General features: G+C 45.1%; 1 protein-coding gene across 1 annotated transcript in view; it reads left to right on the top strand.

Moving 5' to 3' along the window:
- Positions 1-3,094: 3,094 nt before the first annotated feature.
- MSN (moesin) overlaps positions 3,095-12,750 on the top strand; it is an 80,752-nt gene continuing 71,096 nt past the window's right edge. Inside the window, exon 1 of the mRNA XM_081847116.1 lies at positions 3,095-3,257. Coding sequence (XP_081703242.1) covers positions 3,246-3,257 — 12 coding nt within the window. The 5' untranslated portion in view covers positions 3,095-3,245. The remainder of the gene's footprint in view (positions 3,258-12,750) is intronic.

Here is a 12,750-nt window from a genome sequence, read left to right as displayed (position 1 = left end):
TATTGGGGGGGGGGAGAGAAATACATGCAATAACTTGATTTTCTTATCAATTTTAAATTTCACTACTTTAAGAACATGAAATGCATAATAATAATAATAATAATAATAATAATAATAATAATTTATTATTTATACCCCACCCATCTGGCTGAGTTTCCCCAGCCACTCTGGGAGGCTCCCAATCAAATGTTAAAAACAGTACAGCATTAAATATTAAAAACTTCCCTGAACAGGGCTGCCTTCAGATGTCTTTTAAAGATAGGATAGCTGCTTATTTCCTTCACATCTGAAGGGAGGGTGTTCCACAGGGTGGGTGCCACTACCGAGAAGGCCCTCTAGCTGGTTCCCTGTAACCTCACTTCTTGCAATGAGGGAACCGTCAGAAGGCCCTCGGTGCTGGATCTCAGTGTCCGGGCTGAACGAGCTATATCTTAGCATGTAACATTGTACTGTTTGCAATATTTATTAAATTTGAAATTAGGAATCATTGTCAGCACAGTCCTATAACAGCCAGTTTGGTACAGTGGTTAGAGTGTCAAACTAGAACCTGGGAGAGTCTAGGATTTGAACCCCAACTCAGCCATGAAGCTCACTGAGTGACCTTGGGCCAGTTGCTACCTCCCAGCTTGACATACCTCACAGGGTTGTTGTGGGAACTAAACGAGGGTGGCAGAACTGTGTATGCTACTTTGAGTGTAAAAGGTGACACTTGGGGGGGGGGGAGTGGAAAACAAATGTAATAAATAAATAACATGTCTGCTCAGCAGTTAATTCCCATCAAGTTCAATGAGAAATACCTATAAGACTGCAGCCTTGGTTTCAGGCAAACAATAACTTTAAATATTCATTTGCAGCACCATAAGGTACCAAATATACCTTGGTTTTTGCCACTTGGGAAAATGGGGGTGGCAGTGGAACTGAGTTTTTAATTACTGCTTCTACTATTGCTATTATTATTTGAGAAAGGACACACATTTCAATAACATACAAGAAGAAAGACAATACAATACAAATGAATAAATATCGATCATAAAAACATTTGGGGGGATTGTTATGTTCACAACCCCAAAAAAGAATTACTGTTATTGGTATTGGGGGGGGTAGTAAACCCTCTCTCCAATTTAATTATTTTGTTACATATAACAATACAAATGTTTGAGAGATTTCAGCAAGCAAGCAAGAAGAAAAGAATTATGCTGAGTAGAGAGAGATACAAATAATACTAAGAATAATAAGATAATGATTCCATGAAATAGCAATGGAGCAGTCAATAATAAGTCCTGGTGTACAGTCATATCCAAATAAAAGGATACTTTGCAGGAACGTTCCAGCCACAAGTGAGCTCCCCCCACCGCCCCTTTTTAATAGGTCTTCTCCATCAGCCTAGTCAGTATGCACACTGCTTTTCCATAGGAAACCATGTTCTCCAAAGAGATAAATATCTAGGAAGAAGAGAGGAAGCAACCCACACACATGCACGCGCACACAAAAAACCCTTCCCAGCAACTCCATAAAGCAACAGTGATATATGATAAATGGGAGGCATAACATTTAGTTGTTTGGGGTGGAAATAATATATTTGTTAGTGTTTAGTTTTCGTATTTTCTAGTTGTTTGTTTCTCTCTCCATCCCATGACCTCCACCCAGGGTGCACATGGGGAACACACTGACTGTCCCACCAATACCATGGGAGTCTCCCTCCCTCCCTCCCTCCCTGCCCTGGATAATGTGCATGTGCTCTGTGCTTCCCAATGGCATCTGGCTGCCTGCTGGGGGTAAAGAATAACTGGGGGGAAATGGGCCCTTGATCTGATCCAACAGCCTGGCAATTATATATATAATTATATAATAAAACACTTTTCCATTTAAGCGTCATTGTGTGCATATTATATATAACTGAACAACTAAAAAGAAAACCCACGAGAAATGTCATAGTGAAAAGTATACTAATTGTATAGATATATCATCCCCAGTACATCACTGCGCATGTGAAACCCACGCCTCAGGAAAAGAAGAAGAATGAAATAGTGCTATAAACGATCCATTTGTGTGTGGTTGATTGTGCCAGTAGATTACAGTGGTCCCCAAACTTTTTTCAGGCACCTTGATTTCATAAACGCAGCCCTCCCCACCCTGTGCTCCTACAATAAAAATTAAAAACAGTAGCAATTCATTAAACATTTATTCACAATCCAATCAAAAGTATTTAATTAATTCAGCAAAACTGGTTAGCTTAATCCAGTGATACTTGCTCTTCTAAGTCTGATGGTCATTTTCACCTCCAGGATCCTCCCCCTGAGTAATCCCACTGCCCCCCAGGGGGTGGTACCACTCATTTTGGGAACAATAGCTCTAAAGTGTCAGGGGGAGACTGTAGGAAGACAAGGGGAGCCCCCATTTCAAATCCCCACTCAGCCACGAAGCACACTGCGCCACCCTAACTTACCCCTCAGTGGTGTTGGGAAGGCAAATGGGATCTTTGTCACTTTGAGCTTCTGGGAGGAAAGGGGGGGGGGTATAAACTTAATACACGCTGTTCCCTTCTTTGCAAGAGAAAGAGCAAGGCATTTTCTTCCGCTTGAAAAAAAAAGATGGAAGAAATATAAGGTGGATTTCATAGAATGCTGTAAAAGTGAGAAACACAGAATCGTAAATTGTAGAGTTTGAGGAACCCCAAGGGTCATCTAGTCCAACCCCCTGTAATGCAGGAATAGTGAAAGAATTTGTGTGTATTGATGTATGATATAGCAACAGGGAACTGTCTGATCCCCTTTCGACGCCATCTAGGCCGGTGGCTATTAGCTCATCTTGTGGCAGGGAGTTCCAGAAGGGAATGAGTTCTTTCCCGAAAGCGCTTAAGCGCTCGAGTGATAGCAAAATGGGACAGAAAAATCCCCTCTCCGCCTTCCCGCTCCCCACCGCCCTTCCTGCTCCCGGGGGTGGGGTGGGGGTTGTTCTGCGGAAGGGGTGGGCGAGGAAGCCCCTGATGGGACCCAATCCTCGCCTGCCAGCTTGCGGCCGGAGTCAGGACGCCAGGCTCGGGAGGGGCGGGGGCTCGGGAGCGACTGCCCCAAAGAAAGGCGGCGCACGCTCCGCGGGCCCACAGAGGTTGGCGGGCGGGGAGAACTGCCCAGTCAGTCGAGCCCGTTAGCAGAAGGAGGCGCCCAGCAGCAGCAGCAGCAGCAGCAGCAGCGACAGCCGCCCTGCCCAGAGACTGAAGCCCGCCGAGCCAGCCCGAAGGCACCATGCCCAAAACGGTACGGAGAGCCTGCCGGGAGAGGCTTGCGCCCTCCACGGAGTGAATGGGAGGCCCCGCGCATTGCACTTCTCCCTCAGCCCCGCTCTCGAACTGAGAGTCGACCCCGTTTGCTTCCCGCCTGGGGAGGAGGAGGGCTTCCCTTGCGCGCGTAAAGCCCCCTCTGCGCCTCACTCAGAAACTCTTTGCTTGACCCTACGCGCCACGGAGGCTTCTCTGCTTCACGTTCTCCGGGCGGGCTCCGGGCCGCGGGGTGGAGGGGGGGGTGTGGGGAGGCGGGCGACAGTTCGAGCCCGGCTGACGGCGACGGGGCGGGGGATGACGGCGGCTCCCGGTCCTGCCACTTCCCTAGTCTCCCGGTTGTCTCTCCCGTCTCCTCCTTTCTCCGGGGCCCGCTGACCCGCCTGAGGCATTTGGGTCCTTCCCTCTCTCCTTCCCTCACTCTCTCGCCTCTTCCTCGTGAATGGGACACATTCATGGCAGGAAGGAGGAGGAGGAGGAGGGAGGTCTTTGTGAAGCGGGAGGGCAAGCGCCCGCTGTCGGGTGCTTGGCTGACTGAGGGGGCGCGCGGGCGGCTCTCCAAAGCCAGTGGGCCTTCTCCAAGGGGCGTCAGTCGGGGGGCGCCTCTAGCCGCACGAGAAAGTTGTGTCCTCCCCCCTCCCTGCCAGCCCAGCCCAGCCCACTCTTCTCGCACCCCCCTCCTTGATGCGCCCCGGCCCACGCCCCGCTTCGGGCCTTGAGTTGGCATTTGTTCCTCAGCGCTTCTCAAGAGCCACTCAAAGTGCGGCGGTTGGATGGGGGCCTGTTTGTCGCTGCCATCTCCCTCCCCCATGTGGCCGGAGATGTGTGACCGTTTTTCCTCGGAGAACTCCTCTTAGCTGAAACTGAGGCAAAAATCCCGGGAAAACCTCTTTGAGTAGAGAAGCTGGATGTGAATTCAGCTTTTGAGCAGGTTTCCACTCCTGTTTATTACTGAAACCAATCTAAATTTATTTGCTATCTCCTATATATCGCAGTCTGATTGATTCAGAATGCTAGATGCCCCAGTTATGTTTTCTGTGAAACCCAAGGACTCTGACTGTACATTGCAACACACTGATGATGCCTTTGGGGTTGTTTCGAACATTTTTTCAACCACTCTGAGTGTTGTTTCAGCAATGGGAGGGTGGGGGGTATAAATATTCTCTGTAGTTATATATGTAGCGTTGCTCATTTCATTTGGCGGGTTGGACAGGGCAGCATCCGTTGGCGAAAGGGCAGGTTTGGTCACCCTGCAAAAGTGCAGTGCTACCATTTGCTCTGTAGGGATAGCTGGTGGGGCCTGGGGAGGTAAGGATAGCTTGGCGTTTTGTGTTGTGATTAACGCCCCCCCCCCAAATTTTTTTGCAAAAGTCCAAGTGACCAGTCTCTGAGAGGACTAACTTGACCAGGAACTTGAGTTAGGACTGCAAACTTTTAAGCAGCAGAAAGGTGTTTTTTTTTAGCAAAGGTACATAATATTACCGGGGGCATGCATCCTTATGAATACATGTTTTTCTGAGGGCTGGATGCAAAAGAAGATGGGCACTCCTTACCTTTGTGTAAAGGGGGACAGGCATTCATTACAAGATGCTCCTTCCCAGTGTTCCCTCATCTTTACAACCATCAAGGTTACTAGAAACTCCTGTTCTCTTTTGATTCAGGTATCCAATGCATAATTCCTGCTTTTATTTTTCTCCTCACCTTACCTAAGGCTGCAATCTTATGTATGTTTGCAGGGAAATATGCCCCACTGAACTCAGAGGGTCTTACTTGTGGGTATATGTACATAAGACACCACTCTGCAATTTTCTGTGAAAATTACCCATGCTTAAGTCTCAACTAAATCAATGGAGCTGATGTTGCAACAGGTCTCACTCATTTTGGGGTAACTTAAGCATGCCTCACTTTCAAGGGCTTGCGCTACCCACTGATAATTTTGTGTGAGGCTAATTTGCAAGGAGTTTCTATCTTAGGGGCTATGGAGGGGTGTTGGTATGCACAGCATTGCTGCAAGCTGTGGGTAACTGACCTGGAAAGACCCTCCTCTGCCTCAGACCCTGAAGAACCACTGCAAACAATATGAGCTAAATGGACCAATGGCTTGACTCAGTTTGAGGCAGCTTCCTGTGTTCCGTTTTGCACTTACAAAAGTGTGTATGTGTGTGTTCAGAAATAATGAAGCTCCTGCTGCTTGCACTCAGTGGAGGCGGCTGGATAAATTAATGCAGTTGTGCAACTTTCCATTGGCAACCACCAGCAAGCAGTCATGCCCTCTGGTTGCTTTGCATCTTAGAAAGACTTGCATGAGAGTTTTATTCTCTTCCACAAAACGCAAAAAACCCCACAGGAAGATGCTAAGCCCAGGACGTCTTCTCCCTATATCCTGGCCCTTCAATGGCACCAGCTCTCCAGGCAGAGGGTTGATCACATCTCGTTGCAGGAAGCATAAAGCAATTTCTTTCTGCTTGGGTTTTCCCTGCTATGGTGAAACCCATCTATGGGTAGGACAACCATTTTACTCTTAGAGGGGATTTTGAGCATTGATAAGCATATACTCCTGAATGTGTTTCTTAATGAAGTATCAGAAATTCTGTGACTATGAAAACTACACCAGCTGTCGTGGATGCATAACGGTATAACCAGTTTAACACACTTTGTGGCTAAAGTTAGGAACCACAAGAAACTGCCTCATACTGAGTCGGGCCATTGGTCCATCTTGCTCAGTACTGTCTACACTGACTGGCAGCAAGGGCTCCCAAGGGTTTCAGGAAGCAGATGCCAAGAGGGATTGAACCTGAGACCTTCTGCATGCAGATTCTCCACCACTGATCTCTGTTCTCTATGGGTCTTCCAGCTTTCTTGTAATTCATAATTCGTTTCTCTCTTTGAGTTGCTACAGAGCCTTGTCTCAGCTTGACTCAAAAGTATTTCTTGGCTAAGGGAGGGTCTGTTGCCTTAAATGCTGAGCTTCTCAAGCCCATACTTGACTTCCTTTTGAAAAAAGGAGGTTGTCTGCGGGGAAGGCCCTCTTTATGTAAAAAAGGAGAGAGACTTTTGCAAGAAACACTTTTGCTTCTTGCTATTTAGTTTCCAATTAGAAAACTTCTGGAGCTAACAAAAAGTTAGAAATCCTAAAACAGTTTTTTGTGTTTTTTTGAGAGAGAGAGAGAGAGAGAGAAGCATGCAGCATAGGAGAGTAAGATTTTTTTATTTTTTTTAGAAGGAAAATGTTCCATGCATATCTCTTTAAAGTAATGAATGAATTGTGATTCCGGCGCACCTGACTGTTGGGAAAGACCTGTTCGATTCTTTGATCTGCTGTTCCCTTGATTATACAATAGGTTCTTTAAAGGGACTGATATTTGATACTTTCCATTTCTTTGATGGCATATAACCTTTGAAATGAGATTGGTTATACAGATATTCCTTCCCCTTCCTTAAGTTAGAACATTTTAGCATGTGAAAACCCACCCCAAAAAGAGAAAGAAAGCGACTTCATTCTTCCAACCCTTTTTCTACATGTTTTCTGAGCAATGAGTAATTTTTAGAACTTGCATCAGTTAATAACTAGGAACACACACTGTAGGAATCATTGCTAAGACATCCAGTGGTTCAGATGAATGTTGTAAGGAGGTGTCACTTCCTGCCCCTCCACACCCTGTTGCAACTCTTCTTCTTCCTTAGCCTTGGTGCTCCAGCTTAGGGGCAGCTTTGCAGATCAGTTTTGTGTACAGTGGTACCTTGGGTTACAAACACTACGGGTTACAGACTCCGCTAACCTGGAAGTAGTACCTCGGGTTAAGAACTTTATCTCAGGATGAGAACAGAAATCGCACAGCAGCAGGAGGCCCCCATTAGCTAAAGTGGTACTTCAGGTTAAGAATGGTTTCAGGTTAAGAACGGACCTCCAGAATGAATTAAGTTCATAACCAGAGGTACCACTGTATTTGCAGATAATGAGTGTTAAGTAGCTGCATATGGAAGTCCGAGGTGGATTCAGAAGCTAAATGCTCATGAATGTGGACATGCAGATTTGATTAAATATTTAGCCTTCTGGAATGAGTTAAAGACCTGCTAGCCAGATTCCTCCTTTGGTGGGGATGTCTTAAGACTATCTTTGAGATCATGTTTAGATAACAAATATGTGAGGTTACCTACTATGTATCTGGTAAACATCTGTATGCTATAATTGTTAAAGTGGGCTGCTGGATATGTTCTGGAAAAAGTCCTGGAAGCCTAGAATTAAGAATTGATGCTGGAACCTGGGACACAGAGATGCTTTTCTAGGCTTGCCGTTACATGTAATGACTAAGTGGTTATTGCATGGACCTTGGCTGGGGTGTTTGCAGCCTGCTGTTTCACTAGAATAACTATTATCTAGATCTATTACAGTCGTTATGGGACGCGGGTGGCGCTGTGGGTTAAACCACAGAGCCCAGGGTTTGCCTATCAGAAGGTTGGCAGTTTGAATCCCCGCGACGGGGTGAGCTCCCGTTGCTCAGTCCCTGCTCCTGCCAACCTAGCAATTCGAAAGCATGTCAAAGTGCAAGTAGATAAATAGGTACCGCTCCAGCGGGAAGGTAAATGGCGTCTCTGTGCACTGCTCTGGTTTGCCAGAAGCAGTTTAGTCATGCTGGCCACATGACCCGGAAGCTGTACGCTGGCTCCCTTGGCCAATAAAGCGAGATGAGTGCTGCAACCCCAGAGTCAGCCACGACTGGACCTGATGGTCAGGGGTCCCTTTACCTTTATTACAGTCATACCTTGGATCCCGAATGCCTTGGTACTTGGACGTTCTGGCTCCTGAACACTGCAAACCCAGAAGTGAGGGTTCTGGTTTGCGAACGTTCTTTGGAACCTGAACGTCCGATGGGGCTTCCATGGCTTTCGATAGGCTGCAGGAGCTTCCTGCAGGCAATCAGAAGCTGTGCTTTGGTTTCTGAATGTTTTGGAAGTCAAACGGTCTTCCGGAATGGATTCCGTTCGGCTTCCAAGGTACGACTGTACGTGTAAGGTAGTGCTTAGGGTGCAATTTTGCTTAAGAATGCAATAACACATTGCAAATTCACCTACTCTAACATTATTTACAAATATCCTAGCAACTAACAGGCACTTTGGCTATCAGAGGCTATCAGTATGATGGCTGTAATCTGCCTCTACAGTCAGAGGCAGTGATGCTTCTGAATACAAATTGCCACAAACTCCAGGAGGGGATAGTTCTTGGGTCCTGTTTGCCAGTTTCCCCTCTGGGTTAGCCACTGAGAGAACAGGATACTGAACTAGATGGGCCATTGGTTTGATCCAGCAGGCTCTCCTGGTGGGTTATACCGGTAAATTAAATTATTCAGTGGAAAAACATTCTTATTTGATAGAATGGCTAGTTTTAGTAATTACTTTAACTATGTCATGTATTATTTTGTTTTTATGTATCTTCTTTTGTAATGGCTTCAGCTAAACAAAAAAGCAATAAATGTGTTTTTTTGGTTTTTTTGTTTTTGCTTGGTAAAGGTGGCTGGAAGACAAGACAAGTGGGCGGAAAGGAAGGATTAGAGCAGTGCTTAATGAACCAAAGGGGGATAAAAGGTTGATTTTTAGAATAATGGAATGGGAGATAAAGAAACTAAAAGCTATTATAGGAGGAAGAAGTAGAACCTGCAGCAAAGAAGAATGAAAAGGAATGTGGATATATGTTTTAATCTGTTTATTGTTGGTTTTGTGTTTTAAATTGTTTAGAGAGGTGTTTTATGGTTGTCTTTAACTGATACAGTACTTTTATTGTTTTATTCTCTTTGTAAACACTTTGAGCAGTGTATAAACTATGAAATAGAATAGATGCTTAGTGGGGGAGTGGGGTAAAATATAAATGTGAAAGGAGGGGGGAAATGAGGGTACTGTCAGTGGCGCGCATGTGTGTGTGAAAAAATATAAATTAAAGTGTTTTTTCTGCTCTCTCTTAAAAAGCCTACAAGTACAGGAATTGGGCCAAGGGTCGCTTTACTGCTCCTTCCATCCAGTGGTAGCAAGTCAGGAGCTTCTGGGAAGCTGGCAAGCAGGGGTACGTGGCAGTGGCTCATGGTGGGGAGACAGGAACAGTGGTGTCCTCCCAGGGATGAAGGCTGGGGGAGCTCCATGTTGGTGGCATTGGCCCTGAAGGTACATGTGCAGCCCCAGCACCAGACTTCACCACCACTTCCTTCATGAGCCACCACTGAAGGTGGGGAAGGAATATCCTTCCATGAATGAGAAGTCTCAGGCCTGCTTTCCCCTGTCTGTATGTAGTATGCATGATGTGGACTGAAAGAAAGATTAAAGCTATGGTGTGACTCAGGTGTACTGAAGCCCACTGAAATAAAAGTATTAAGGCATGTCCATCTGTGCTGGATTGTGGCCTTCCTCAACTTGGTCCTCTTCAGAGGTTTTGGACTACATCTTCCATCAATCCCAGCCAGCATGGCTTCAAGAAAGCCTGGTGCACAATGGGCTTTTAGGGTCTCATTACTTTCCTCTGTAAAATTGCCATGTACTTAAATTTGCGCATAACTTTTTACGAAATCTCACAATGCTGAGCAACGCTTTCCAGAAAGAAACTGCACCTTTAATGGTGACTTTCTAGTAATATGATTATGGATAATGTTGTTCTACTGCTGTAAAACACCCAGAAGTGTCTGTTTTTTTAAAATAATCAAGCAGCATTTAAATTTTATTAAATTAATAAGTGACTGATTAATAAGTGACTTGGTAACTGTCCTCTATGGAGACGCTGATCATATGTCTGATACAAGAGATCAAGGCTTGTCTGCAGCTGTGGGGGGCTGCTTCCTGTACTTGGGATTTTCATCTTCCTGAGCTCAGACACAAGACAAGTTAAACTAATGTATTGGCCTGAATATAAGCTGCACCTTAAAATTTTTTTTGGGGGGGGGGAGAAAAAAAAAGACAATACCCAAATATAAGCTTTTCCCTTAAAATTCCATAGGCACTCACACCCATTCTGTTTTACTGTATGTCTGTTTCAGCAGTGATATCATAAAAGCCAGTTTTAGTAAGGTCGCGAATATAAGCCGCACTTTAACTTTTCACGGTTGGAATTTGGAAAAAATGTGAGGCTTATATTCAGGCCAATACGGTATATATCATGTTAGCAACATCTATGAACTTGTGGTTGGGATTCTTCCTTTTTAAAAAGTAGCACTCGTGGGGTGGGGTGGGTAGGGGCTGATTAAGATTAAGACGGCAGAATGGGGGAGGTGAGTTTTTCAGCAGGAAAAATGTGCATGTAAGGCTTTTCTTTAGGAACATCACCACCACTATCACTACTGACTGCATTCCATGGTCTGAATCCTTGCTTCTCTGCCTCCCTCTACCAAAAAAACATACCTGCTGGTTCTGGTTTTTGTTTTAAAGAGGGAGAAAGAAGGAAGAAAGGAAGGGAAAAAGAAAGGAGGATGTTCTCAAACATAGGATTCAGAGAAATGTGAGATCTACTGGTAGCTGGACCTTTCTACTGGGGTGGTGGCATTGTAGTGTTATGGAATTAATGCAGTTCCAGCTAGCACACCCACAAGCTTTCAAACCACCTGAGGGAGGCTTTCTTCATGAACCAGGTGAAGCAGCCAAGACCTGCTAAGGTCAGTGGGACTAACTGTGAGTTCTTCATAGTTCCATCTCCTGCCAAAATGACACCTCAAAGCATAAGATTTCATCAAGCATCTCTCTCCAAAACAAATGGAACGACTTTGTTACCCACGGTAGTGAGATCCCATCACTGATGGCATTGTTTTCACAGGGACATGGCAAATGGTTCCTTTCATACGCAAGCACAGCTAGCGTCACCCGCACGTCTTCAGGAAGGTAAAAGGGAGAAATTGTTCTTCCAGGGGCAGGTTCTGGTGTTGTTGATTTGGATGTGGCTAAATCCGAAAGGGAAACCTAGTTTTCCCTTCCATAGTTATGGCTGGTCCAAATACATATATTTTATTGAATTTATGTCCCACCTTTTTCTCCAAGTATCTCAAGTGGTGTACATGGTTCTCATCTCCCTCCTCAATTAATCCCCACAACAACTCTGTGAGGTTGGTTAGGCTGAGAGGCAGTGACTAGTCTAAGGTCACACTTGCTGAGCTTCATGGCTGAGTGGGGATTCGAACCGTGGACTCACTCACGTCCTACTCCAGCACACTAACCACTGCAGCATACTCTGTGCTGTGTGCTGTGACTTCATGTTGCTTACACACACACACCCCATGTACATGTGGATAAAGTTACATACAGTGGTACCTCAGGTGACAGATGCTTCAGGTTACAGACTCCACTAACCCAGAAATAGTACCTCGGGTTAAGAACTTTGCTTCAGGATGAGAACAAAAATCGTGCAGTGGAAGCACAGCAGCAGCAGCGGGAGGCCCCATTAGCTAAAGTGGTACCTCAGGTTAAGAACAGTTGCAGGTTAAGAACAGACCTCCAGAATGAATTAAATTCTTAACCCAAGGTACCACTGTAGTTATGAGTTTGAGGCTGTGTGAGTTTGAGGCTGTGTGAGAGAGTGCAGACTTCATATGCCTGCATCTCAGCAGCTGCAGTGTGTACATCCGGTGGCAGGAAATGCATGCTTTTCTGTCTCGAGTGAAATCTAAACCCTGAGATTAAATCTTAGTCAATAGGTTTAACTGGGCACATATGTGAACACAATAGTGCTAAAGTGAGCAGCCTCTTGCCTTTGTCCTTAGGCCATGCATACTTGTAGGAAGTGGCATTGCCTCCTACGTGTGCAAGGGAGGCAAAGTCAAAATCCTTTAAAGGGATGCTTGCCACCTGCTCTTTCTTTCGTAAGTTCTTGCAATAAAAAGTTAATTTTAAAAAGTGACATATTTATCCGATTGCTCTGTTAAACACTGTGACTCCAGTAGCTCCTCAGATATGTTTGTGCAACCCTCCGTCTGCTTGTTGGAAAGGGTCCCTTGCCACCATCCCTAAGGAGCACCATCCCTTGCTGGCTGTCCCTTCCCTGTAGCTATCCAGGGACTTTGCTTCTGCACAGTGGCATGCATGCATTTTGGGGAGCCTTGAAGCTTGAACTGTTACTGGGGAGCCCTTTGCAACCAGCAGCAAGGTCTGGGTAACCCCTATTATCTTCTTGTGGGTTGTTCCATGACATATCACCACATATTTTTTTAACTACTACATCTCAGATTTTGATTAAAAATGCCAGTCACTGTGTGAATATTTTATTTTCCATGCCTTACAGTTTTTGAGTTATGGGGTGTGGTGAAAATTAGAGAAATGTTATATAGGTGCATGATGCATTATAGAATGATGAAATAAAACAAAGAAAAGAAAAGACCACAGTCAATAAAACTGTTTATTTTAGACACCTATGAGAATACATAGCACATGAAGCACATTTTACAAAATACATTTTTTCCCTGGTTTTTCTAGGAACATACTCATGTACAGTTTTGTCATATGAGAGCTTC

This window comes from Podarcis erhardii (genome assembly GCF_964252035.2).
Source record: "Podarcis erhardii genome assembly, chromosome: Z".
NCBI lineage: Eukaryota > Metazoa > Chordata > Lepidosauria > Squamata > Lacertidae > Podarcis > Podarcis erhardii.
Note: the sequence above shows the minus strand (reverse complement) of the source record. Positions and strands in the feature narration are given on the sequence as shown.